The 25,806-nt window shown below is 39.2% G+C and overlaps 1 protein-coding gene across 11 annotated transcripts in view; it reads left to right on the forward strand.

Moving 5' to 3' along the window:
* LOC131431929 (uncharacterized) overlaps positions 1–25,806 on the forward strand; it is an 86,719-nt gene that overhangs the window by 51,980 nt on the left and 8,933 nt on the right. For 7 of the 11 annotated variants that reach the window (XM_058597895.1, XM_058597894.1, XM_058597892.1 and 4 more), the window contains 9 exons: positions 63–150; positions 354–507; positions 568–823; positions 885–974; positions 8,275–8,481; positions 13,595–13,698; positions 13,802–13,983; positions 24,991–25,377; positions 25,624–25,799. In XM_058597895.1, coding sequence (XP_058453878.1) covers positions 63–150; positions 354–507; positions 568–823; positions 885–974; positions 8,275–8,481; positions 13,595–13,698; positions 13,802–13,983; positions 24,991–25,377; positions 25,624–25,799 — 1,644 coding nt within the window. The remainder of the gene's footprint in view (positions 1–62; positions 151–353; positions 508–567; positions 824–884; positions 975–8,274; positions 8,482–13,594; positions 13,699–13,801; positions 13,984–24,990; positions 25,378–25,623; positions 25,800–25,806) is intronic. The other 4 variants (XM_058597897.1, XM_058597901.1, XM_058597899.1 and 1 more) reach the window with 4 other exon arrangements.

Raw genomic sequence — 25,806 nt, forward strand, 5'->3', positions numbered from 1 at the left:
ATGTCGCTGCTTTTGAATGGAGGTCTAGAAAGTGGATCTTATTTTGTTTGTGATCATTTCAGTTGGGCTCGCTGGACCGAGATTCTAGAACAAGGACAGTTTAAACGAGGATGGAGAGAACAGGATATCGAGGATTGCGCTCGGGTCATTGTAAGTATGCATTGGTTGGTTGGTGTGATTTTTTAAGAAATAAAACATGATGACTTCTATGCTAATATTGAGGAAACTTTAGGTTTTCGCTGAGTAAAACAAAGTTAACTTCTCGACTGTAAACTGACAAATGCGTAGACTTTATCCTCATTTCGTCTGCCTGTCAACCGTAGTTCTAAATCGAATCTCGATCTTGATTGCAGCTACTTTATTGTTTGGATCGCTATCAAGGAGATGAAAAAATCAAAAACTTTATATGGGATCTTATTGCTCCATCTGAAGGTGGTGAGCAACGTGAAATCGCACGTAACCACAGTGGTTTGCATAATTTAGTTCCACGAGGAAGAAATGCAAAAGGTACGAAATGCGGTGTTTATTTAGGGCATAGCTCATTCCATTGTATCTTATCGGGACTAGGTCGCAAATCAACCAATCCGGTTTCGGCTTCTGCAACGCCTCGCCGGGAAGGAAGCATTACGGAAGTGAATGAAGATGCTTCTTCGAATTCTTCCGGTACGCCGAAGGAGGTGAAAGCTACCAAGTCCGGCTCCGATACTGGCGGATCCAACACACCAACCAGTGATCCTCATCATTGGAGCAAAGACGAAAAATACGATGCCGATAATTTACTGGACATTAACTACAAAAAGCATCTGACGCGACATGCTAACAAGTATGTTTAGAACCAATAGGTATGAAATAAATGATTTTAACCGATCTGTTTTTCTTTATAGAGTATTGCTACGAGTTCGGATGCTGTATTATATAAGACACGAGGTACTCGGTGACCTGGTGACGCAGATTCACGAAGGTGCCAATGCAAGGTATTTTCCCAACGGGGCAATTTCTTTCATACGAATCTTATTGCTAATCGTTACTTCAATCTCAAATTCATTCCTTCATTTTCGTGCGCTCTATTTTTTCCTTGTTCTAATCGTGTTACTTTACTAAGAGAAAAAGTACTCTGTTTGTTGCAAATAACTGTTTTTTTCTCATTGACTGTGATTTAAATATCTTTCAATTGTAACTTTTGTCACACATTAGCCAATCAATCAGGCAACGTTTTACAGAGAGAGTATATCAATGCAACTAACCCACACGGTAGTAACTCATTTCGCCTGATTTATCGTTTCATTTCACAATTATTCACACAAAACAACATTGCAACCATCCCAGTTCTACTGAGAAGTGAGTTGGCTAGTTCATCTGCACTTTTCTTGACATGTTTCTCTTGGTAATATTTTCGTGTTCTGTAATTAGTTTCCGCATTTTTTTATCATATCAATTTTGATGTACATTTTATAAAGAGCTTTGAGGTGACTAATACAGGTTTGGATATACTATCTTTTATGTACATTGTTCATAAAGTGTGTCTATTTGAACTACATCCTGCAGATATCGGAGCTCGTCGAATAAGATGAAGGGAAAAAACAGTTGAAAGGTTTTCATTTTTGTTATTTAAAAGCATATAATGTTCTCGATCTGTCTCTGTATTAATGCTACCATTGAATTGTAGAATCCAGGTGATACTCATTTGTAATTTCTTCGCGCTGTAATTGCTACCTTGTAGTAATAATATCAAGCTTTAACATTTACTTGATTTGATAGTCCGATGTGGTTACACAGGACCAGTGCGGTAAAATTTCATTTTCAATCGAATAATATAAGATGAAAATGAAATTTATGGCCGCTGACCGTCAGCGTATCCCTACTAATTCATTTGACTTTTGCTGCCATTTTCAAGTGAAGCTCCCAGAATTCATCGTCAGTTGAATAGTCGTACATAGTCATTTGAAGTTTTGCTTGCTCAGTTTCAAGTGCCAAGTAGTATAGCTGCTTCAGTGTCTTCGCTCTTGGTAGTAAGCAGATTCGAACGAATAGAATCATAAATGGAGTAAAGTATTAAAAATGAAAACTGAAGGAGGAAACAATTAATTTTTGTGTATTCTGTGATTGACATTTCAGCTATCTGATCAGTCTTTCATCTTTTATCTTGAACCAATTCGAATGTTTACATGAACCTAATTCGAAGGCCGCTCTCACTTTATTGAAAGAGATATTTTGTTACTTCAAGAGATCAACTAACGGTGGTTAAACTGAGCCTCGATTGAAGAGAAACGAGTGATGAACTGAATGCTGCCCGTTCGAGCCGCCAGCAAACATTGTGTGTGTCAGAGAGTGAAGTTTACTGCAGTGGAGAGATCGTCAAATTGTTCCACATTCAGTTTCAATTGAATTGAATGAAGTTTTACTGCACTGCACAGGACAATGTCAAATGAATACATGAAATGGTGCGGCCCGACAGAAAAATGAAGGAGCGTGATCTAATAGATGCCAAAATAATTAGTACTGAATGCGTGTTATTTAGGGCGAGTTTCTCTAGATACAAAAATTATTCATTCGTTGGGAACTGCTCATATTGAGTGAAGAATAAAAACATGAACGCGAGTGCACTACGGAGGTGTGTTTAGACATTCCGTTGCGAGATCGGGTACACTTTTGGTAGCTGTTGATGAAAACTGGATCCACTGTTACAGGACAGAGAATAGAACAAGTGCCCGGCAATGGGCTGAGCAGCCACGGATTCTCCATAGTGGTTTAGGGAGGCAAATAGGTCAGAAAGGTCAAGATGCTCGTTCACTGCGATTGTCATGTGAAACTTTTCGTGACCTAGTTTGAAAAAGTAGAACCATCGAAATCGAGTATTTTTCGAGCGATTTATTTTTGAAGTCGATGCACCGGAACACTTCCCTATCCAACTTGTGCGTCCGATTTGGTTCTCTCGGACTATTATCAATTGATGGCCATCAATTATTTTTAAAAGAAATCAGCTGTCTCGAGGGCATCATCGGCGGAGCGGTGGAGCATTTTACAGACCTACTGAAAAATTTCTTTTCGAACGAAATCAAAAAGTTGTCCTTAGAGGGACGTACAATAAATACAAAACAAATTTATTGGCAGTTTTTTTTTTTCATTCACAAGGAGGTTTAATTTTTAATTGCTCGAAGTTCGAAGTTTTATATGTCAGATGTCTTAGAAATGCGGGGCATCGTCGTAGTTATCTAAGAAATAATAGAAACCTACCATGAGACTAAAACATTGTTCAAATACTTTGATTTTTTGGAGATACAAAAAGAGTCGAATTTTATTTCAATTTCAAATTCGTATCATCAATACAAAAATTACTGCGCACTCCACAAATGTCACGGGAGAAGAATAGTTGTTAGTAAAAATTTCAGTAATGGTAGTATTCGCACGCGACTTCCGGTATCAAGATTCTGGGTAGCCGGCTACCGAGAAAAAAATATTAATTTATCAAACAAACAACTGTTTTCTTACTATTTATTCAATATACCGATATATGTTATCTCCAGTGTTGGTGATTGCCGATAATTTGACAGAAGCTGCTGGATATTTTTCTATATTGTATACAAGAACTTGTGTCTCTCAACAGAGATGTCCATCTCCTCTGTGTGACGAAGAGCAAGCAAAATTTCTCTTCTCGCACTGACAACTTCAACGAGAGCTCTTCTCTTTCACATATATACACCACTGTTGTATAAAGTGTGCACGCATCATGAGTGCGTTTGTTTATTTCCTTTTACCTCCTCCACTGAATCGCACCTAAGTGCTAGAGCATTAGCTAATAAATTCTCTGAGGTGGATGCAGATATTTTCACAGAGATGTACACGCCGGTGAGCACTCTGGTGTATGGTTTGCGTAGAAGAAGCGTGGGCACGCAAAATCAGCAAAATAAAACACTATTTTTCACCTGGAGCTGTTAGCGGAATATATTCAACAGTTGCACTATTTATTTACCATTTAATTCCACTATTTCACTGTCACGTTATTACACTTTCACAAAGTCACTATACTTTATTGAAGCATAACAAACGTTACAATACAGATACGCGTATTTCGGAATGTTATTTACATCCTTCTTCAGTGTATCGGTTTTATCGAAAAACAAACTTATAAAACCGATACACTGAAGAAGGATGTAAATAACATTCCGAAATACGCGTATCTGTATTGTAACGTTTGTTATGCTTCATTAAAGTATAGTGACTTTGTGAAAGTGTAATAATGTGACAGTGAAATAGTGGAATTAAATGGTACATAAATAGTGCAACTGTTGAAAATAAAACAATTTATCGTTAAATTTTCGGTTTTCATTGCAAATTTTTCCTAGCAAAGCCAGATCTGCTCTCTATTAATTGAAGTTCACAGAAGTGTTCGCTCACCATCACGCGCCAGTGATCACTTGGGTGTATTTAGGCGAGAGCACGTGAGAGCGATTCGTACGAAGAGAATGTTATTCTTTCGCACCAGCTTTTTTCAACACAAGCACGCACTCGAAGTCTGTCTGTCTGGACTAGAGATGTGCAATTCGTTCGCGAACGGTTCAAAAGAACTAGTTCTTTTGAAAGAATGAACGAGCTATAGTTCTTTTTTCGAGAACGGCAGTTCCTCAGTCCAAAGTCGAGGGATCTTTTTTTTTTGAGCTCGCTCAACCTTTTTTCAAGAACGGTACTAATAAGAAAGTTTCGTGACGAAACCTCAGTTCTACTTCGAGGGACCTTTTTTCATCGTTTAAGCTTGCAAAAGTAAATTCTCATTTAGTCTGAACAAACAAACCAACTATGAATAGAACGAACGAACGGCTCTGAAGAACTAGCTTTTTCAACAGAACTCTGCATCACTGAACGGTTCTTTGAAATGAACTGTTTTGCCCATCTCTAGTCTGGACACTGAGAAGAAGTGCGCTTTCCTCTTTGTGTGGAGCGGAGCAAATGTATCCGCAGTGTATAATTGAAACCTACGCCCTGGTGTGTCACTCTAGTGAAATGCCATCTCTGTCTCTCAATGCATGAACCGTGAGAGAATTTATCTACATTTCTTCGCTTCACTTCATACTCTGAGTATTTCACGGCCCTTAAAAAAAATACAGTCTAATAATGATCGATGCTGTGTGGAATTTACCAAGAGAGAATTGCAAGTTGACAATGATCGCAGAAAATCGAATCATACTAGGTTGCAATATTTCAAATCCCTTGTGTGGAGCATTCACATACATTTTCATAGACACAACTTATACAAAGGTTATATGCAAATAATTAGAATAAGCGGTAACCTATAACATTGATTCTATCGTAATTATCAACTGCCCGTATAGAATCGGATTGCGACGAGGATAAGCGACCGTTTGTTGCTTCGGAGAGAATCCCCACATCAGCGTGCTAACTCGTGATGCTCAGACGGGTCATCGAGAGAAATTCGCTCTTCCACTGGTGGTACCCATTCTATGTTAAATGAGCCATGTCAGTTTTTTGTTGCTGCGATGATATCCGTCTCTCTTTGATGGCACTGATTGAATCGTGTGAAGTGTTGCTAAAGAGCGTTCTCTGATACGATAAAAGTCATCCTTATTAGCATCATCGGATCTTCGCGATAATTGATTTCTATCCTTCAATTCATAATATTGAGAGACATGCAATACCAAAATACCGAATAAAGCTTTTCTCCGAAGCCAGCCGGAAATTGATACAGTTGTATGAATTTAGTAAAAAAGAGTAATCAGATGTGAAACGTTGAAAAATCTGATAACTGAAAGGAAAATGAAACTTTTTTCTTTTACGACATGGAAGGAACAACCCAGTGGATCTATTCTTGGGGAAGTTTCATTCCGCTGGATTCCGCATGGCATCTTGGCTGATACTATCTGGAGAAAGATAATAGGTACTACCAATCTCCTAGTGGACTCCAGCCCCTTATTTTTCCCATGTTTCCCATGTTATGTACTGACGAGTCGAAGACGAAACATAAAATGACCCTTATTTTTGCTTTTGTAGCCTTTGAAAAGATTTTTCAGGAAATATTCAAACTACTTCATTTTAGGAATTCACTGTTCGCCATTTTTATTTAAAAATGTAATTTTTCATTTAAAAATATAACTTCTAAGGCACACTGCTTAAGCTCGAAGATGCCGAAGACTTTTTCTCATTTTAATCAATAAATTATTTAAAACTAGGGTAATTTCATTAGGCAATGGATCGACATCTGACAGATCTAGCCTTCAGTCCATGTGGGACGTAGATTATTTGACGATTGGTTAATTCACGTAAATTGTATGTGAGGATTCTGGTCATTTTAAGGGATGTTCGCTTAACATTCATTTTCGTTACGTAAAATATTCACTCTGACATTTGAACCGTTTAACGTAATTTTTTTCAAGAAATTCGAACGTGAATTGCTTTAGAGTGTACACTAAGGTTTTTTACGCGATTTTTTCCTAGGTTTGTGTTTTTTTCTTTCTACGCGGATTTATGATGTTACGCGGTTCCAAAGTCGATTTTTTCAAACATTTTTTTTAGATTACACCAAATCTGGTCGTTCCATGCATTTCAAAGACACTTGGCCTAATTCTTCAGATTTGCCGTTTTTTCTACGCAGATTTCTGAAGTTATACGGTCCTAAAGTCGACTATTAAAACAAAAACACCAGATCTAAACGTTTCATCCATTTCTAAGAGACATAAAAAAAATTCGATTTCGGAAATCTCAAATCCCTGTCAATTCTAAAAAAAGATTACGATATTTCTTGCATTTCTAAGACATTTGGCACAAAAAAACCTTATATTTTGCGTTTTGTTTTCTACACGGATTTCTGAAGTTACACGGTTCCAAAGTCCCAAAGCCAATATTTTTTCAATTTTTTTTATGACGACGCTTCATTAATTTCTAAGGCATAAAAAAAACTTTAGTTTCGAGTATTTCCAAAGTTACGCGTTTTTTTTTAAAATTTATTTTTTACGTATCCCCACGTAAAAAAGTGACCTCAGTTATGTTATTTTCCATGTGTCGATTTTCCATGATGATGATCAAATATTTGTACAACAAGAACACTTGTGCAGAACCTTACTTGTTGGCCTCCTAAACGATAGCTCAAATACATTAGCAATACCAATTGCTCTTCTTGAACGAGTTTGAAAAGTATTGCTCGTGGAGAATCGAGATCGCCGTAAAAAGCAGTAGCCGGTATAAAAGTGTCAATCAAACTAACGACAACAAGAAGCAGAGGCTAGAGAGTGGAAACACAAATAGAAAGAAATTGGTAGAGGATAATCAGGATCATTTCGCCGAAAGTCGTTTCACCGAAGCCATATCGTCGAATCTTTTTCAAAACAAAATTTTGTTTCGGTGCATCAATCGGGTGATATTTTTCTACTGCGGATTCAACGGAATCATGGGTAACCCGAAAAAATGAGCTAGAAAACTTCCAGAAAAACAACCCATTCGGTGAAATGACCCAATGGCGTTGAATAATATCAAATAGATGCGAATGTTTCTCAAGAGAAATGGTTTTTGTGAAGAATTTGTAATCGAACAAGGAATGAGAAATAACGTAATAATTAATTCTTTATATTAAGAATCAGATTGTCGGAAATATTTTCTTATCGATCTGAAAAATCTGGAAATTTTAATTTTCAGATATTAGTCGAAACCCTGTTGACGCAGTTGGACATTTTAAAAGCGACTGTATTTGAAAAACCAGTCAGAATGAATGATAAATTAGAATAAGTCTGCTTGGTTTCAGCAAATTTCACTACATTTCCAATCCAATAGTTTACAGTAAGTGTGTGTATGTCGAAATTGTGTTCAGGACAACTTTGTTCAAATTGTTGATTTCATCTATTTTCACCAATGAGCAGAAGCAGATGGCGAATCGAGGCGGTCCGTGCAACAAATTCAAAATTACTTTCGATATGTTTAAAAATTTACCTAGTAACTGATTCGGCCAATCTTCGCTATATTTTGTGTTGGTGTCTCTTTCAGTTTTCCCGTAGTACTTTTTTGAATAAAGTTGGGGATTCTTTTTCTCTTTCTCTCTCTCTATTTCTCTCACCAGGTGCTAATTTATCAGGCAATTTCAGTTTCTTTTAACCTATTGATTGAAAAAACGATTAGCAAAATTATTTTAATTACCCTACAATCAAAACTGATTACCCACATCAATCCCTCTATTTTTTTCTCTCTATTTCTCTCGACCCACAAAACAAAACAAAAAAAAAAACAAAACGAACGCGATCTGTTTCTTTTTTCCCCCTCATCCACCGAGTGTAGCGATCTCCCAATTCGCCCGCCGCCGACGCCCGACCAGCTGCCGTGCTCATGGTGGAATCCAAATTGTTGCGATCGCAGCCTGTTAGTCGGCACTTACAAACATGGCTGCGAAAACTACCGTGTGATGCGAGCGGATCCAATGCTTTGCTTCCAGATTCACTGTGGTCCTGGCGATGGAGCCGTCGAGGAAACGACGATTGTCAAAGAGTAAGTCTACTTTATCACTATCTTCTCTTTCTTTCTCTTTCTCTCTCTCACTCTCTATCTTGCCAGTTGCTCCACGTTTCTATCAGATCTTTTTTTTCACCAGAGAAATGATCTGTTTCACTGAAATTCTTGGCTAGAATGTGTGTTTAGATTTGTTTTAATTAAGTGTTCTGAATGTGAATTTTTCGTCATAAATACGGTTCTCTGAACCTCTACAATGAGAAGTTGATAGAGTAAGTATATACTTCACGGAGGACCGCCCCCAAATGGTTTCATTCACTTGTTTTTTTTTCTCTCGCATGAAGCTTCTCAGTAACGACGTGACAACTAATTTGAAAATCATTTGCATAATCATGAACATTCCGCGCTGATTCATTCAATATTAACATATTTATTTATTTACAATCAACAGACACAATTTGGTCCTAATGATAATTCCTAATAATATTCAGAAAATTTGTACGTATTCTGCTTCGTGACACATTAAAATCATACCCAGATGAAACGCGGTTGAACGATCTCTGTAAACCAATAATAGAACCGTTTGCGCCATAGTTGGTACGTCGTATAGGAAGTCGAAGAAAAGCACTGTTGCGGAGAGCTCTGGGTCGCACATTAATATTAATTTCGTTGAGCAAAACGGGACAGTCGATCCTACCGTTGAATATATCTGCTATTATCAAAGCGCGTGATAATTCTCGTCGCACTTGTAATGTGTCGAGACCCATTAATAACCCGCGACTTTCATAACTAGGTAGTTGATGAGGATCGGTCCACGGCAATCGACGAAGAGCGAAGCGAACGAATCTACGCTGTATTCCCTCAATTCTATGAGCACCGTTCAGGTAGCATGGGTTCCAAACTGCCGAGCAATATTCGAGAGTTGAACGAACAAGCGAGCAGTAAAGCGATTTTAGACAGTGTATGTCTGTGAAGTGCTTAGTTATTCTCATTAAGAATCCTAAGCTACGGGAAGCTTTAGCTACAATGTAACTGATGTGATGCTTGAATGTAAGTTGCTCATCGAGATGGACGCCAAGATCCTTAACGCTAGTAGATCTTCCAATCGAGGATCCATCCAGAAAGTATTCGACATGCAATGGCATTTTTCTCCTCGTGAACGTAATGGCCGAGCATTTGTCTGGATTTACAATCATACGGTTAACTTTACACCAATCTGCGAAGATTACCAATTGCCGCTGGAGAAAGGCTACGTCTTCTAAGTTGCGGATGATGTGATAGATCTTGACATCATCAGCAAACGATAAGCGAGGACCTTCCAAGGCAAAATTGACATCATTGAAGTACAGTAAAAATATTAACGGTCCTAGATGACTACCCTGTGGTATTCCGGATGATGCGAGGAACTCTCCGGAAGTATGATCGTCAATTTTAACTGCTAAACGACGATTCCTAAGATACGACTGCAACCAACGAAGAATGTTCGAACTGAATCCAAGTCTGTCCAACTTAGCAACCGTGATGTCGTGGTTGATTATATCGAAAGCGGAGGAAAGATCTGTGTAGATAACGTCCGTTTGTAAACCGTTAGACATTGCATCAAACACATAAGACAAAAACGATAGTAAGTTTGTGGTTGTTGAGCGGTTAGGCATGAAACCGTGTTGAGTATCGACGATATATTGCTTGCAGTGATTGAAAATTGGTGTCAGTATAACCTTTTCGAACAGCTTTGGTATAGCGCTAAGGGAAGTGATACCGCGGTAGTTGTTTATATCCTTTTTATCGCCTTTCTTGTGGACTGGGAACATAAAGGAAGCTTTCCATAAATTGGGGAAAACTTCTGTAGCGAGAGACATTCGAAACAGTTTGCAGAGGGGAGCGATTACTCCACGCGAGCACTTTTTAAGAATAACTGCCGGTATTCCATCGGGGCCTGGAGAATTTGAGGCTTTCATTCCTACAATTGCCGTCCGTATTGAGTCTTCGTCAATATTGATGCAGTTCAATGAGTTATTAGACAGGGGAACGTTAAGTGCTGCGGCAGCAATTTGCTGCTGAGTCAGGATTTCATTTGAAAAAACCCTAGAAAACTTTTCCGCAAACATCTGGCAGATTTCCTGTGTGCACGAACCAGTACGATCTCCAAAGCTCATTGACGAGGGCAACCCAAATTCTTTCCTTTGCTCATTCACATGTTTCCAGAAATACCTTGGATTTGATTTCAGTTTTCGTTGTACGTTGTTCAAGTAGTTGGCATGGCAGCGCTTAACGGTTTTCTTGTACAACTGATTTATCTGCACGTAGTGATTACGCAGGGAAAATCCTCCATGTTTAGAATACCTCTTTAGAGCGGCTCTTTTGGTCGTTTTCAGATGTCTCGCTTCCGCAGTCAGCCATGGTGGATGCCGGGTCTGCCGTCTCGATCGTTTCGGTACATAGTAGTCGATTGCGTAGCTCATAACATTAGAAAACGTCTGCACAGCAGCATTGACATCATCGTTGTCGAGAACTTCATCCCAGTCGATTTGCGTCAAGAAGTCGGTCATATTGGTGTAGTCGGTTCTACTAAAATTATAGCAGATGATGTCCGTTGGAATGCAGGCGTTCTGTAAGCGATTTGAATCGAGCACAATATGTAGTGGAGGATGATGACGAACGGAATTGACCAGAGGGAACGGTGAAGCACTAATCTTTGGTGCAACATCTTCTCTACTTGAAAAGCAAAGATCCAACATCCGGTTATTTTCATTAACGACAGGATTCGACTGTCGAAGAAGGTTGAGGTTGTAGCCGTCGAGCATGGTTGTAATGCCAATGTGGAAAGTGGAGAGCGCCGGATCAGGAAAGAAGAAACCACCGGAACTTGTTTGCCATTTTATGCTGGAAAAGTTGAAGTCTCCCACAATCAAGATTTCATCTACGGGTAGTACATGAGTGGAAGTAATTTCTTGCAACGACTGTATGTGTGCATCGATTAGCGGTAGATCGCGGCATCGGTCCGGAGGAAGATATATCACACAAAGGTAGAGGGAAAAATTGACCAGTTTCAAACGCACCCAAACCTGCTCCACGCATTTACCAGATGCGGTTTCGATCAGTTGCGCCTTCAAACGACGATGCACTGCGATAAGCACCCCGCCTCCAATAGTTTTTGAGTTATTTAAGGGGCTGCGATCGGTACGGAAGACTTCGTAGTTGGATCCAAAACCTTGAACGGAGAGCGTACAATCACTGAGCCAGGTCTCCGAAAGAGCGATGATGTCGAAGCAATCATCCGAACAAGCCAGCAAATAGTCGGTGATGTGCATGTTCATGCCTCCAACGTTCTGGTAGTACAAGTGCAGCGGTTGACTAGATTGATCGTGCGATGGATAACTGCAAACGACGGGAAGTGAATCAACGCCTGAATCGTTTGAGACTGAATTGTACTTGCCGTCTGAGATGGTTTGGAAGACCCCTTCCGCGTTCCCACTCACAGGGCCGGGACGACTGATGACCGCTGGCTGCAATAGCTCGACTGTGGGGAACGTATCAGGGGCTTCCATGGTGCGAACATCTGTGCATCCCGGTATCCGATTCAAAGCGAGAGGAGGACATCTATAAGTGCGAGAGAGATCAGCACTTGGAAAGGACGGAATATGCAAATACTTGCCGAGATGAGACATTTGGAAGACTCTTTCACCACACCCACGCACAGGACCAGGACGACTGGAGAACGCTGGCTGCTGTGGCACGACTGTGGCGGGGGGTTCGAGAGCTTCCAAAATATCAACTTCAGTGCGTCCCGGTGTGGTTCCATTGTACTCTCATAACGTTTGCCGGGGCGGTGTTCTCATCAAACGGAGCGGGCTGGGTGTTACTTCGTCTACATTCATAACGGTGCTGCATCCATTTTCGTCGGGAATCGGTGGAGAAATATCGATTGGAGGATACCAGATGTTTTGCTTTTTGTTGTCTTCGAACTCGCGAAACAAAACACCTTGTGGCCAGGTGTCGGGATTAAGAGCCGCTTCCCGAAATTTGGGCAGTATCCCAACTTTGAAGGAGACAAAGTTCAGAGTATTTACGTCGACATCTCTTTTCACCAGCGGGATGACCGTGACATCTTCGCTGCACTCTAAACCATCTTTTGTTAGCTGCGAAACCATCTCCTTACTAACGCTGGGGTGAAAACGTGACAAGTAAATCCATACGAGGGAGCAGGGCGTTGGAACTGTGGCGATATTACAGTTATCCGATGGTTTCCGGCAACCTTCCAAGGTTTTACTTGGCTCAGAACTATCTTCCCGACGACGCTTCGCATTGGGACCAAATCCGTCGGGCTTCGGCGGCAGCGGCGACGAAACAGGCACTTTGCGCGAGAGACGAGATATTTGCTGGCTATTCTTTTTAATTTCGGCCTTCAGCTCAGCAAAAATCGATTCTGTTCTCTCTGCGATAGATGCAAATGCGCTTCCAAACGAAGAGACCGAGTCGCGGAAACGAGCAAGTTTGATCAGTTTACAACACTCATCGCATATCCAAAACAGGTTGGGATTTTCGTCCAAAACTTTCAGAAACGGCTTGTTGAGTTTTGCGCATTTCATATGTACCAAATGATGGCAAAAACCTGAACACTCAACAAAATCTTCCTCCGATTTTACAGTTTTGGCACAACGATCACAAGCATTAGCCATAGTGAACAAATCTCAGGATGCCAACAGTGAAATTCAGATGGCGCTTCGGTCGGGTAAGAGAGAGCGTGAAACTGAGTATCTTGATAAAACGATATCTTCGATAGGCGTCACTTCGCGATACGATAGCAAAAGAGCGGCAACGAAACTGACCGAAAAACACCACAAATTATCTTCACTTCACCACGACACAAAAAACTGTCCAATTCTTATCGAGACTACGAGTAACGCAGGAAATAGAAACGAATAAAAACCACTATAAATCAATAAAAAGTGCTAGTGCGTCGATCACACGAACAATGGCGGTACGTTGTTTACAAACGTTGTTTACGTTGAGATCTTCTCATTGATCAAAGCTTTGTCACATTCACATTGAAAACATACATTGACATACATTCAAGCCTCTTCTCGACTTAATTTGGACCCGACCAACCAAAGAACAAATCCGAATAAAGTACTTCTTCTATTTCGTGTAGAAACGATGACGACGCTAACTCGAAACAAGGTGACAATGAGGATGATCCCGAGGACGGTCCGTCCGAGGCACGATCCTCGTCCGCTGGTGTCGATTCAAAAGACGGTAAGTTTGTTCCAACCCATTTTCTATTCTTCGATAGAACATATTTGTAGTCCTTGTAGTAGGTTTGTTTTGATAACCAATTGCTCAATAAACACTAATCTAGATGATGAAGAATCCACAGCTGGTACCACCCCCAGTGCTGCTCCGACACCGGCCCCGTCCGATACCAATCCGGAGCTGATCTGGCCAACCATGCAGGATCTGAACACGAGATTGCGACGAGTTATAACCTCCTACCAGCGCAATTACAAGAAGGAAGAACTGAAGCAGCAACAGAAGGCGAAGGTTAGCATTCGTTCTCTAGCTAACACAATCATCTTGATCATCTGCGATCACCTTTATTGCATTCGTATTTGCATGTCAATCTCACCATAACTCCATTACACAAATAGTTCAGAGCATGATAAATCGTAACCGTTGATGTTGTCCAGTTCACTTTTGTGTCCCGTCCGTAAAGTAAATGTTGGTGTTTTGTCCTGTAGCGTTTTTTTAATATTGTTTTTGTATTTCGGACAATTTAGCTATAGAACTTTGTAGCGCCACTGAAGATAGTTTTTTTTTACCTATCCGTTTGTACTTCTTAGATATCCACTAAACTGGTACATTTGTCGAGCACCGTTTTTTTTCTCGCACTTTGCAAAAGCACATGCTTGTTATGGACACGTGCGAATGTTATCACATCCTAACGCAACTGATTCCTGCTAGCTACTAGATTAGCTACTAATTTTTATTAGAACTGAACATCATTACTAGTCTAACGATTAGAATCAATTATGGTTAAGATATTCCATAAACACCCAAAAATGGTACTTTCGAGTGAGCCAGCGAATTTGTAAATCGTACCATCTTCTAGCTCTTTTGAAACTTTTGCAGGAGTTCTCACTTATTGAAACTTATAAATCGTATTGCCACTTACATAAGCCAAATCAGGTTTGTGGATGTTTACTGTCAGTATAAGACAGCATAAGTAAAGTTCGAAATGGAATAACACTGCCCATTGGAGCTACTTAGCTGGGTGTAGTTTTCTGAAGATACTTGAAATATCAGAGAATTTTTTTCAATCTGAAAAATCAACAAATTTCAGAAAATATTCACTCGGATCTGGCATGAACGGTGATTTTCCTAACAGAGATTGTGTACTAAAAATATTACATACTAGCAGCCCAGCTCAGTTCTAGAGCAAAACTTTCCATCTCGGCTTAAACCTTCGACTGGATAAACAATAGACGTAACAACAGGGATAAGTTTTTTTTACCGACGGACTCATATGATAGGCAGAGGTTTGTTCGTAATTTTTAAATAATATTTAAAAGATAACTTTTGGACTGTACACATTAAAGTTGTAGGGTCAACTCTAATTTCGTTAAGCTATAATGTTCAAAAGTTTAAACACATCGAAAAAAAAATCCCTTTGCAAAATTCGAACGAAATCGGATATGGATAAAGGGGTGCGATCTTGAAAAATTACCATAAGGGAGGTACATTGAGATTTAGTGTCGTTTCGAAAAAAAAGTTTTTTCTATGAAATCGTCTAGAGGTTTCCAAAATAAAAAAAATTATGAAATTTATTTACGATTTTTGAAAAAATTCGAGAAATTTGAGATTTCCGAAATTAAAATTATTGTTTATTGTCGAATGTTTTAGAATTTGCATAAAATCTTCCCGAAATAACACCTCCACGTTTCATGCAATTCTAAGGGTGAACTCAGAGTGGAAGCGACAAGCGACGCGAAACGATGCGATGCGAATATTAAAGGACCGCATGGCGAAGCACGACCAAATTTCGTCCATTCAAAAAAAATAAACATGCCTGCCACAGTAAACACGATACGTTGCGTAGCGACGAGCGATTTTCAGCGCGACAAGCGACCAAGCGCCACTTGCAAAGTTTTTCACGCGATCGACGAGCGAACAGAGGTTGAATTGATTTTTGTCATGGCGGAACAAGATAATTGTTCGATTGATGTTGAAGCGCTAATCGGTGCTATTTTTAAACGAAATCTGTATAAAATGTTCTAAACGACGTATGTAACAATGAGAGATTCTCTTTGTTTACTTTCTCTTTCGATTATTGCGAAATATTCCTGCTTTTTTCGGTAATTTCTCCAGAGCAGATTGAAAGATGATAGCTTTAGTTATTATTATCGGTAAATGAGTGGAGAGAAGGTTTGCTAAGAGTGCCGTAACAATCAAAAGGGAAAGTAAACAAAGAGAATCTCTCATCGTTACATACGTCGTTTTGAACATTTTCTACAGAAATGCGCTCTGGGTTCAACAATATCGTAATTACCGGAAACAGGTTCCTGTGAAGAAGTTTTGGACATATTAGGAACTACTGGTTAGTATAGAAGATAATTTTATTGATATCAAAGCACTAATCGGAGCAGTTTTAACGGAATGCACAAGTGTTGGAGATTTGAAAACATTAGAAATTACTGGCATGTACAGTCAATGAAAGTGCATTAAATGAGTTTTGAGAATATTTCGAGTTATGTCGATGGAAAAAGTTTATACATTTTCCATAAATTTTAATTGAAAATGTTAAGAAGCTAGCTTCCATTCCAGCTAGCTAGCTAGCTTCTGGAAATAGAACTTCGAAAGTCGAAACTACTGCAGAAAAAACATTGTCGCGTGAGAAAGATTAACGCTGAGAAAAGTGAGTGAGATCCATTTTGGTTTTTTTCATAAATACGTTTATTTCTTAAGGCAGTTTACATAAGTTTTTCTTCGCCGTAGCATCACTTTTACATAATATTCTTATCCTAATTTAATTCTAGCATAGTCACAACGTTTTGCATTTATGAAAACATATTCTCTTATTACTTAAATATCATCTTAGGTAACTCGTCATTAATTATGAAATCTACTCGGAAATATTATTTAAACCAAACGATTAACTTCTATAAATTATAAAATAAGCTGTTATTTTCAGACATTTTGTTAATAATTTCATAAACTGTTTCGAGTTTGTTTGTATCATTACATTATTTTTATTCTAATTTAGCTATTGGTTGAACTCATGGACGCAGCTGGGATCAGAACTAAGTCTTGAAAGGGGCCTTTATTAAATTGAAACTCCAGTTTTCTTTATGAAATGATAAATAAGTTTCATGTATGAAAGGTCACGACAAGCAAGAATGTCTCGAACTGGGATATTTGATAGTCTACCTTGGGTACGCAAAGAATTTATTAGTTGAGATCTGACATCACGATACTCCACGCATGTCCAAACGACATGATCAATATCTCGATAACCTTCGCCACAAGCACAATGATTAGTCTCGGAGAGCCCAATTCGAAGGAGATGTGCATCTAACGTGTAGTGATTGGACATGAGTCTGGACATCACACGAATGAAATCTCTACTCATATCCAGTCCCCTGAACCATGCCTTTGTCGATATTTTCGGAATAATTGAGTGCATCCACCGACCCAGATCATCTTTATCCCAAGAAGCTTGCCAGCTGGCAAGTGTTCTTTGGCGAGACGAGCTATAGAATTCGTTGAAAGCAATTGGTCTCTCATAAATTTCACCCTCAATAGCACCACGTTTGGCTAAAATATCGGCTCTTTCATTTCCAGGAATGGAGCAATGAGCCGGGACCCAGACTATAGTGATTAGATAATTATTGTTCAATATGTCGTTCAGGCACTGTTTTATTTTGCCCAGGAAAAACGGTTCAGTCTTGCCAGTCATGTTTGAGCGAATGGCTTCAATTGCACTCAGACTATCTGTGAAGAGGAAATAATGGTTTGGAATTAATGTGACGATTACACTCAAACTATAATGAACTGCTGCTAGCTCTGCTATATAAACAGATGCAGGTTCTTGAAGCCTAAATGAGGCCGAAACATTATTGTTGAACATACCAAACCCTGTCGCTTCTTCAATTCGCGATCCGTCCGTGTAAAACATTTTCTCAGAGTCAATATGCCTGAACTTACTTGAAAATATTTTTGGGATTTCCGTCGAACGTAGATGATCCGGGATTCCACGCACTTCGCGCTGCATGGATGTATCGAAAAATAAAGTTGAGTCAGGGACATTTAGAAGGCTGACACGGGTAGGAATATATCTTGAAGGGTTGATTTCCTGTGACATATGGTTAAAATATACTGTCATGAATTTTGTTTGAGATCGAAGCTCGACTAGTCGTTCGAAATTATTAATTACCATGGGATTCAGCACCTCACATCTTATTAGCAAGCGTGATGAAAGCTCCCAAAATCGATCTTTTAATGGAAGAACTCCCGCCAGAACTTCAAGACTCATTGTATGTGTCGAATGCATGCACCCTAAAACAATTCGCAAACAACGATACTGAATTCGCTCCAGTTTGATAATATGAGAGTTTGCAGCGGAACGAAAGCAAACGCATCCATATTCCATCACTGAAAGTATCGTTGTCTGATACAATTTTATTAGATCTTCCGGATGAGCACCCCACCAAGATCCTGTTATTGTTCGAAGAAAATTTACTCTTTGTTGGCATTTTGTTATCAGAAACCTAATGTGTCCTCCCCACGTGCATTTGGAATCGAACCACACCCCGAGGTATTTAAAAGTTAAAACCTGTTGGATCATTCTTCCCATCATATGGAGCTGAAGCTGCACGGGATCATGCTTTCTTGAAAAGACGACTAACTCTGTTTTCTCCGCAGAGAATTCGATACCAAGATGAACAGCCCAATCGGACAAGTTATCTAAGGTATCTTGCAATGGTTTATGCAGATCAATAGCTTTGGGTCCAGTAACTGAAACCACGCCATCATCTGCCAATTGTCTTAGTGTACATGGGGTTACTAGACAGCTGTCAATGTCATTCACGTAAAAATTATAGAGGAGCGGACTGAGGCATGAGCCTTGCGGGAGACCCATGTAACTATTTCTGAGTGTTGCCAAATCGCCATGTGAAAAATGCATGTGTTTCTCTGACAAAAGGTTGTGCAAATAATTATTTATAACCGCTGGGAGTCCATTTTGGTGAAGCTTGTCTGAAAGAACATCAATGGAAACTGAATCAAATGCTCCTTTAATGTCTAAAAATACAGATGCCATTTGTTGCTTTTGAGCGAAGGCAATTTGGATGTCAGACGAAAGTAATGCAAGGCAATCATTCGTCCCTTTATTTCTACGGAAGCCAAACTGAGTATCTGACAACAAACCGTTCGTCTCGACCCAAGTGTCGAGACGTCGTAGAATAATTTTTTCGAACAATTTTCTGATGCAGGACAACATCGCAATGGGTCTATATGAGTTGTGATTGGAAGCTGGTTTCCCCGGTTTTTGAATGGCGATAACTTTCACTTGTCTCCAGTCAGGTGGAACAATATTTTGCTCAAGAAACTTGTTGAACAATTCCAACAAACGTCTTTTTGCGAGGTTGGGCAGATTCTTCACCAAGTTGAATTTAATTCTGTCCAACCCTGGAGCGTTATTGTTACAAGACAAGAGTGCTATAGAAAATTCCATCATTGAAAATGGGTTATTAATAAAACCATTATTTGGAGGAGATTCCCGTATAATGCTCTGCGTAGGAACAGAATCTGGGCAAACTTTCCTAGCAAAGTCAAATATCCATCGGTTCGAGTATTCATCACTCTCATTGCCCACGTTACGATTCCTCATTCGTCTGGCCGTGTTCCAAAGAGTGCTCATTGAGGTTTCTCTTGACAAACCTTCGACAAAATGTCTCCAATAGCTACATTTTTTGGCTCGAAGTATGCTCTTGTACTTGGTTTCTAAAGCCATAAGTTTTTCAAAATTCTGAGGAGTTCCTCCTCCCCGTTTTAGAAACGTCTTGCAAGCATTTTGTTTTGCGAGTTTAGCCTCTGAGCACTCTTTGTCCCACCAGGGGTTGGGAGGCCTTCTGTTAGTCGTTGGCCCAGGAAAGCGTTTAGTTTGGGATTGTTCTGCTGCCTCCAGAATCGAACAAATGAGGAAGTCATATTCTTCAAGTGGAGGGAGCTCTTCCATTGAATTCAAAATACTAGAGATACTACTTTGGTATTTAATCCAGTCGATATTTTTTGTCAAATCATATGGAATACTAGCTGAAGTAGCAATGCAATTGCTATTGCTAATTGAGATGATGATTGGTAAATGATCGCTACCGTGTAAATCAGGCAATATTTTCCAGGTGCAATCTAGTCGAATTGATGTTGAGCAAAGAGATAGATCTAATGCACTTGGGCGTGCAGGAGGTCTTGGGATCCGTGTCATGCTACCCATATTTAATACCGTCATGTTAAAATTGTCACAAATGTTTTGTATTAAAGATGATCTGCTATCATTGTAAACGGAACCCCACATAATACCGTGCGAATTTAAATCCCCCAGAATCAATCGTGGTGCAGGAAGGGCTTCAACCATTTCATTAAGCTGTTGCTGTCCAACTTGTGCTTTTGGAGGAATATAAACCGAAGCTATGCAAATATCTTTGCCTTTAATGTTTATTTGGCAAGCAACAACTTCTATACTAGAAGTTGAAGGAATGTTTAATCTATAAAAGGAATAGCATTTCTTAATTCCACACACACACACACACACACACACACACACACACACACACACACACACACACACACACACACACACACACACACACACACACACACACACACACACACACACACACACACACACATACACAGACATTGCTCAGCTCGATGAACTGAGTCGAATGGTATATGACACTTGGCCCTCCGGGCCAATTTTCACAAGTCGGTTTTTCAAGTGATTGCATAACCTTTCTATATGAGAAAGGCAAAAATAAGTCTTTTAATAAGTATTGCGCATAGAACATTTTTTTATTGAATTTTCATTGTGTATTGTCATGAGCTGTGAGAGCTGTGAAAAACACATGTCCCCATTACAGCAAAACCTTTATTTTAATAGACGCTCTAGCGGTGGCAGTGCACACAAAATGAATTCTGTATAAACAAATGTGAATCGCATTCGGACCTCGAAGAAACATGCGACAGCTGGAGAGCCAATCATCAGTCTGTTAGCGAAAACTGAATATATAATCTTCATCACTTTTTGGCTTCGTGAATAGAGTTTGCTTGCAATGAGTCATGAGGCTAGACCTTGTCTCTTACCGAGAGATGAAGAAACAGTAGTATGGGCGTACTATTGATTGCTCTCTTCCATTCTCGTGCATGGACAGCCATTCCAATAAAGCAACAAGGCTCACGCTTCCTCAAAAGCGGCATGGTTCATAAAGTAGGTATATTCGTGAATGTCATACGTCGTGAAGCGGAGCGGGTCATTGCGCCGAAAGCCATTTCGCCGAAAGTCGTTTCGCCGAAAGGGTAATTTCGAATACATCAAATTATTTTTTTGTGTTATTATGCCTCCTGTATAACTGATGTGGCGCAGCCACATAACCGAAGCTTTAGTTAGGTCCGAACGAGCGGTAGCAAGGTCGAACAGCACACGAATCAAATCGATGTGGCGAAGCCGCATTAGAAATTTTTTTTATTTAGTAAACGTTTCTTAGAAAAATTTCGTTCTGAGGTTTATGAATCAATCTTTATTGAAGAAGTACAATTGTAGGTCAACAAAACGGGCGTTAAAATGGCTTTCGGCGAAATGACATTCGGCGAAATGACCCTTTCGGCGAAATGGCTTTCGGCGACATGACCCTGATCCCCGTGAAGCATGTATACTCATCTTCACTGCTTCGTTCATCCCAATCCTGGGGTGGAATCACGTAAGGTGATTATCACCAGGTGACTATCACTTTTAAAAATTTAGAATCATGTAAGGTTATAATCACCCAGTTCTGTCACCACTGCAGAGGGGGCTAACATCACGTTCAAATATTGGAATCACGTAAGGTGATTGTCACCACGAATTGATCACCTTCCTGTCAAGATGAAAGTGATAGCTACCAAGTTATCACTTTTAATAGCAACTTGATTTTAAAGAGAAGTGAAACTTGAGGAATGATTATCTGATCGAGGATATTGACGTTGATTAAAAACAAGACCTTTAGAAATTCGTTTGATAGTATTCGCTAAGAATACTCAAAGTTGTTATGTGATTTCTGTTGTGACAAATTCATATTGCGAAGAGGAGAGTTATTTCTGAATTGGTTGGGATATAACAGTGGTTTAAAAATAGGATAAATAACATTATACTCGATCTTCAACAAATTGAAAACCAATCTAATGTGGTTTGTTGATTTGATAATGGTGCATTCGTAATATTTGTCTATAAAATCAAATTGATTTTTTTTGTTATATTCATCGGAATAAACTTACACACATTCTTCCGATTTCGGTTTGTTGTTCTTTGGAATCCTATGTCCAATATATTTGTACCACCATCAGTAAATAAAATATGATGATTTTCATAATGATATCGTATGGTATTTAGTCACAAGAATAGCGTATGCAAATCATAAACCTTTTGAAGTGACGAAAATGTAAAATTTTAATAAAAAGCCTTACAAAATTGAAACTCAAATTTTTAGGAACATTGTGTGATATTTGATAGTATTGAAAATCATAAGATTTGTCTTATGATTTTCAATACTCATTTTGCCTGAGTGTATATATTTCAATTTTCTTGACTACATAAGGCGGTCTTATGATTTGCATGCGATATTCTTGTGGCTAAAAATCATGCGATACCATAATGAAAATTCCTATATTTTCTGCCTAAGTGTAGTTTATAACTGGTAATTGGAGGTTAAAAATAACTCCTAAATTTATGCTTAGTTCACATATACACTTTGAATTGTTTTTATATTTCGTTGTCGACTTATCAGTGCATGAGCAGTTTATATTGAACTGCTAATAAAAATTGTTCAAGTAGAAGAGGTGCAAATAGGTAATAAGTTTTAAGAAATAGTAAATAAATTTGACTATTTATGTAAAGTTTAGTTACACATGTCACTAAGCCTAGCAGTATGAAAAAAGTAAATCATGCGACTTTCTCAATAATTTGAATATCTTAAACATGTCTGTTTAAATTTTAATGATTTTATTTTTATCATATTCTGTTGAAAAGATTGCTACTTCTTTCAACTGTTTCAGAAAAGATAAACCAACTAAAATTTATTGTGTCATAGAGATATACACTATTTTGAAAAAAGGACGAGTGCGGCAAATCGAAATAGCGGAATTAAATCTAACGATTTTTTGGAATGTGATATGCAAGCCAAAAACTAAAAATGCATAAAACAAAAATTTACAAGAGGTCTCGAGAATGTATTTTTTTTCTTCGTTGGTACTATCTTTCCATTTTCACATATTAGTCCTATGTCGATTTCCGCCATTTTTGTGTTATCTTGATGAATTAAGTCCGCAAAATGCGAAAAAAAATTGAACTCTTGTCTTTCCCATACGCAACGCCTCAGAGAGGGGAGGGGGAAAGGGAGGAATACCCCCGGGCACGGACTTTTCCCAAATTTTCTCTCGGCGGCCCTGCCCATATGCAAAGTACTTGCACAACAGTTCCATTAAGCGCAAAATTCATTAATAGTATTTTTTTCAACATACCGACATATGCATATGGGTATATGCATATGTACTGATATGCAAGTATGGGTAGTAAGACCATAACATGTTTGGAAGCAGTTAATAGTAGATGAATTGACTCACAAGTATAGAACCATTACTGTGCCCTTACGGTAATAACTAAACTAAGTATAAAATAGCACCCAACTTAAAATTTAATTTATTTCATATAGCAGTAAATGTTAAAAACATTGTCCATCAGCTCGACTGTAGATTCAGGGATATTTTATTTTAACGTAATCACATACAATAACGATATCTATGCCAATTACAACATGACGTATTTAAATGTGAATAGCATAACGCGAATCCCAAGACCTCTTACTCCACCAAGCGCATTCGATATATCTCTGCTCGACTTCAGTTCCAGTAGATTGCACCTAAAAAGTATTTTTTGATTTACATGAAAGCCTTAGATCAACGAGGATAATTTATGATCCGGTATCGTATGAAAAATCTAATTTAATAATTTAATGACAATCTAGAGAATGTATTCGTTACTTAACTTGTATATCACACATCTGAACCAGTAGCTTGATTGCACTCGTCATATTAGGGATTCATGCAATAGATTAAGTTTTTCGTTGATTGACTATGTAATATGCTACGGTTGACAACGTTATACAACAGTTTACGATTAAGCTCTAACCATAGCCAGCTGCTCGAACTTCGTTCCAGATTTTTGCAAGTTCCTCTGGATCATCATAACAGTGCAATGCAAGTACGGATATGTCCCAAAAAGCGAGCTTTGTAAAAATAGAATTCCTCCGAATGTAGTGGCTCGTTTCTAGCCTTCAAATCTCAATTTCCAAATAAATGTCGAATCTTGAATGATTTATGAAAGAATTATACACAAAAAAGTACAACACGAAAGAAAAAAAGCCACTCACCTGTCTCTACACATTACAAGTGCGACGGGAATTATCACGCGCTTTGATTATAGCAGATATATTCAACTGTACCGTTTTGCTCAACGAAGTTAATATTAATGTGTGACCAAGAGCTCTCCGCAACAGTGCTTTTCTTCGAATTCCTATACGACGTACCAGCTATGGCGCAAACGGTTCTGTTATTGGTTTACAGAGATCGTTCAACCGTGTTTCATCTGAGTATGATTTTAATGTGTCACGAAGCAAAATGCGCAAAAATTTTCTGAATATCTTTCGGAGTTATCATTAGGACCAAATTGTGTCGGTTGATTGTAAATAAATGAACGATTTTCCTTGTCCTGGAGTAAATCAGTGTAGCGACACCGCGAAACTATCATCGGGAGTCACTGTAAATGTAGTTACAATCGAAAATATAACCTAACAATAAACGGGCGAGATAGGCCATCACTGGCCTTAGCCCGTCACGTGACACAGCAACACACAGTTTGATATTTTACTCTTACGATTAAAAAGAAAAAAACACAATTCGAATACAGAGTTTAGCTGTTTTATTTATATTTTGCGTGCTTAATGTTATCGACTGTTCTAACGTGTTCAACCATCAATATGAGATTATAAAGAAAAAACTAGTTAATCATATTTATCCATGTTGTTTTTAGAATATTTGGTATGCTCTGAAATATTTATGTATGCGCTCATTTTCGTTACAATGTATCCCAATCATTTTCATTTTCAAACGCGTTCCGTCGCTCTCTATTTCTTTCTCATCCTCATCCCATTCACCTATAATTCTAATGTGGAAACAATTACGATCAAATTTCCTTTATCCTCGTCTCTGCAACCCGGTTCGTAACACTGCCTCCGTAACATTCAGCTCCAAGCAATCGTTCCGCCGGTTTCGGCTCTCGGCGGTCAATCGTCGTCATCACCGTCGACCCCGTCAACTACACCGGGACCGATGCTGAGCGGTAGCATGACGCCGCAACATCAGCAACAGCAACAGCCCGGTTCGCTGGGGGCCCAGCAGCAGAGCGGTATCAGCATGGCCGGACTTGGCATGGGCAATGCCTCCACATCGTACGCCGGCACTAGCGGACTGAGCAAAAGCCAACAGCAGCAAGCATCGGCCGGGTCCACCCCGACCGGGGGAATGCCGACGGCTGCCGATTTCAGTCTCATGCTGAGCCTGGGTCTGGGTCTCAATCCGGCCGATGCTTCGCAGCTGGCCAATCTCGATCTGCAGAAGTTGGCCATGTACTTGGTTAGTATGAAATGGTGGGATCGGACCATTGTTCGTATAGTATTTTTTTTCTCTTCTATATTTGTTTCGTTTTGCAATCAGTAATAATAGTATTCTTAGTTTGTTTTCCTATCACTTCGGTGTTGGTTAATTAGTTCTTTGGTTCTGGTAGTTAAAATTTATAATTAAATTCAGTTATTTTCCTTAAAACTAATGAAAACGCATTCATTCAAAAGAGCCCCTAATCTAATCATCCTTCGTTTGTAGAAAATGGAACGTCGTGAAAAAACTGAACAAGTTATGCGTGAACGGGAACGTGTCCGCCTGGAACAGATTCCCAAACGGTGGACCCGCCGTGAAGAGAATGAGTTCATTCGTGTTCTTACCGGATACGGGATTGATCTGTTACCGAATACTACCGTACCGACACCGGATTGGTCGAGGTATGTA

Source organism: Malaya genurostris, chromosome 2, assembly GCF_030247185.1.
Source record: "Malaya genurostris strain Urasoe2022 chromosome 2, Malgen_1.1, whole genome shotgun sequence".
NCBI classification, from domain to species: Eukaryota; Metazoa; Arthropoda; class Insecta; order Diptera; family Culicidae; genus Malaya; species Malaya genurostris.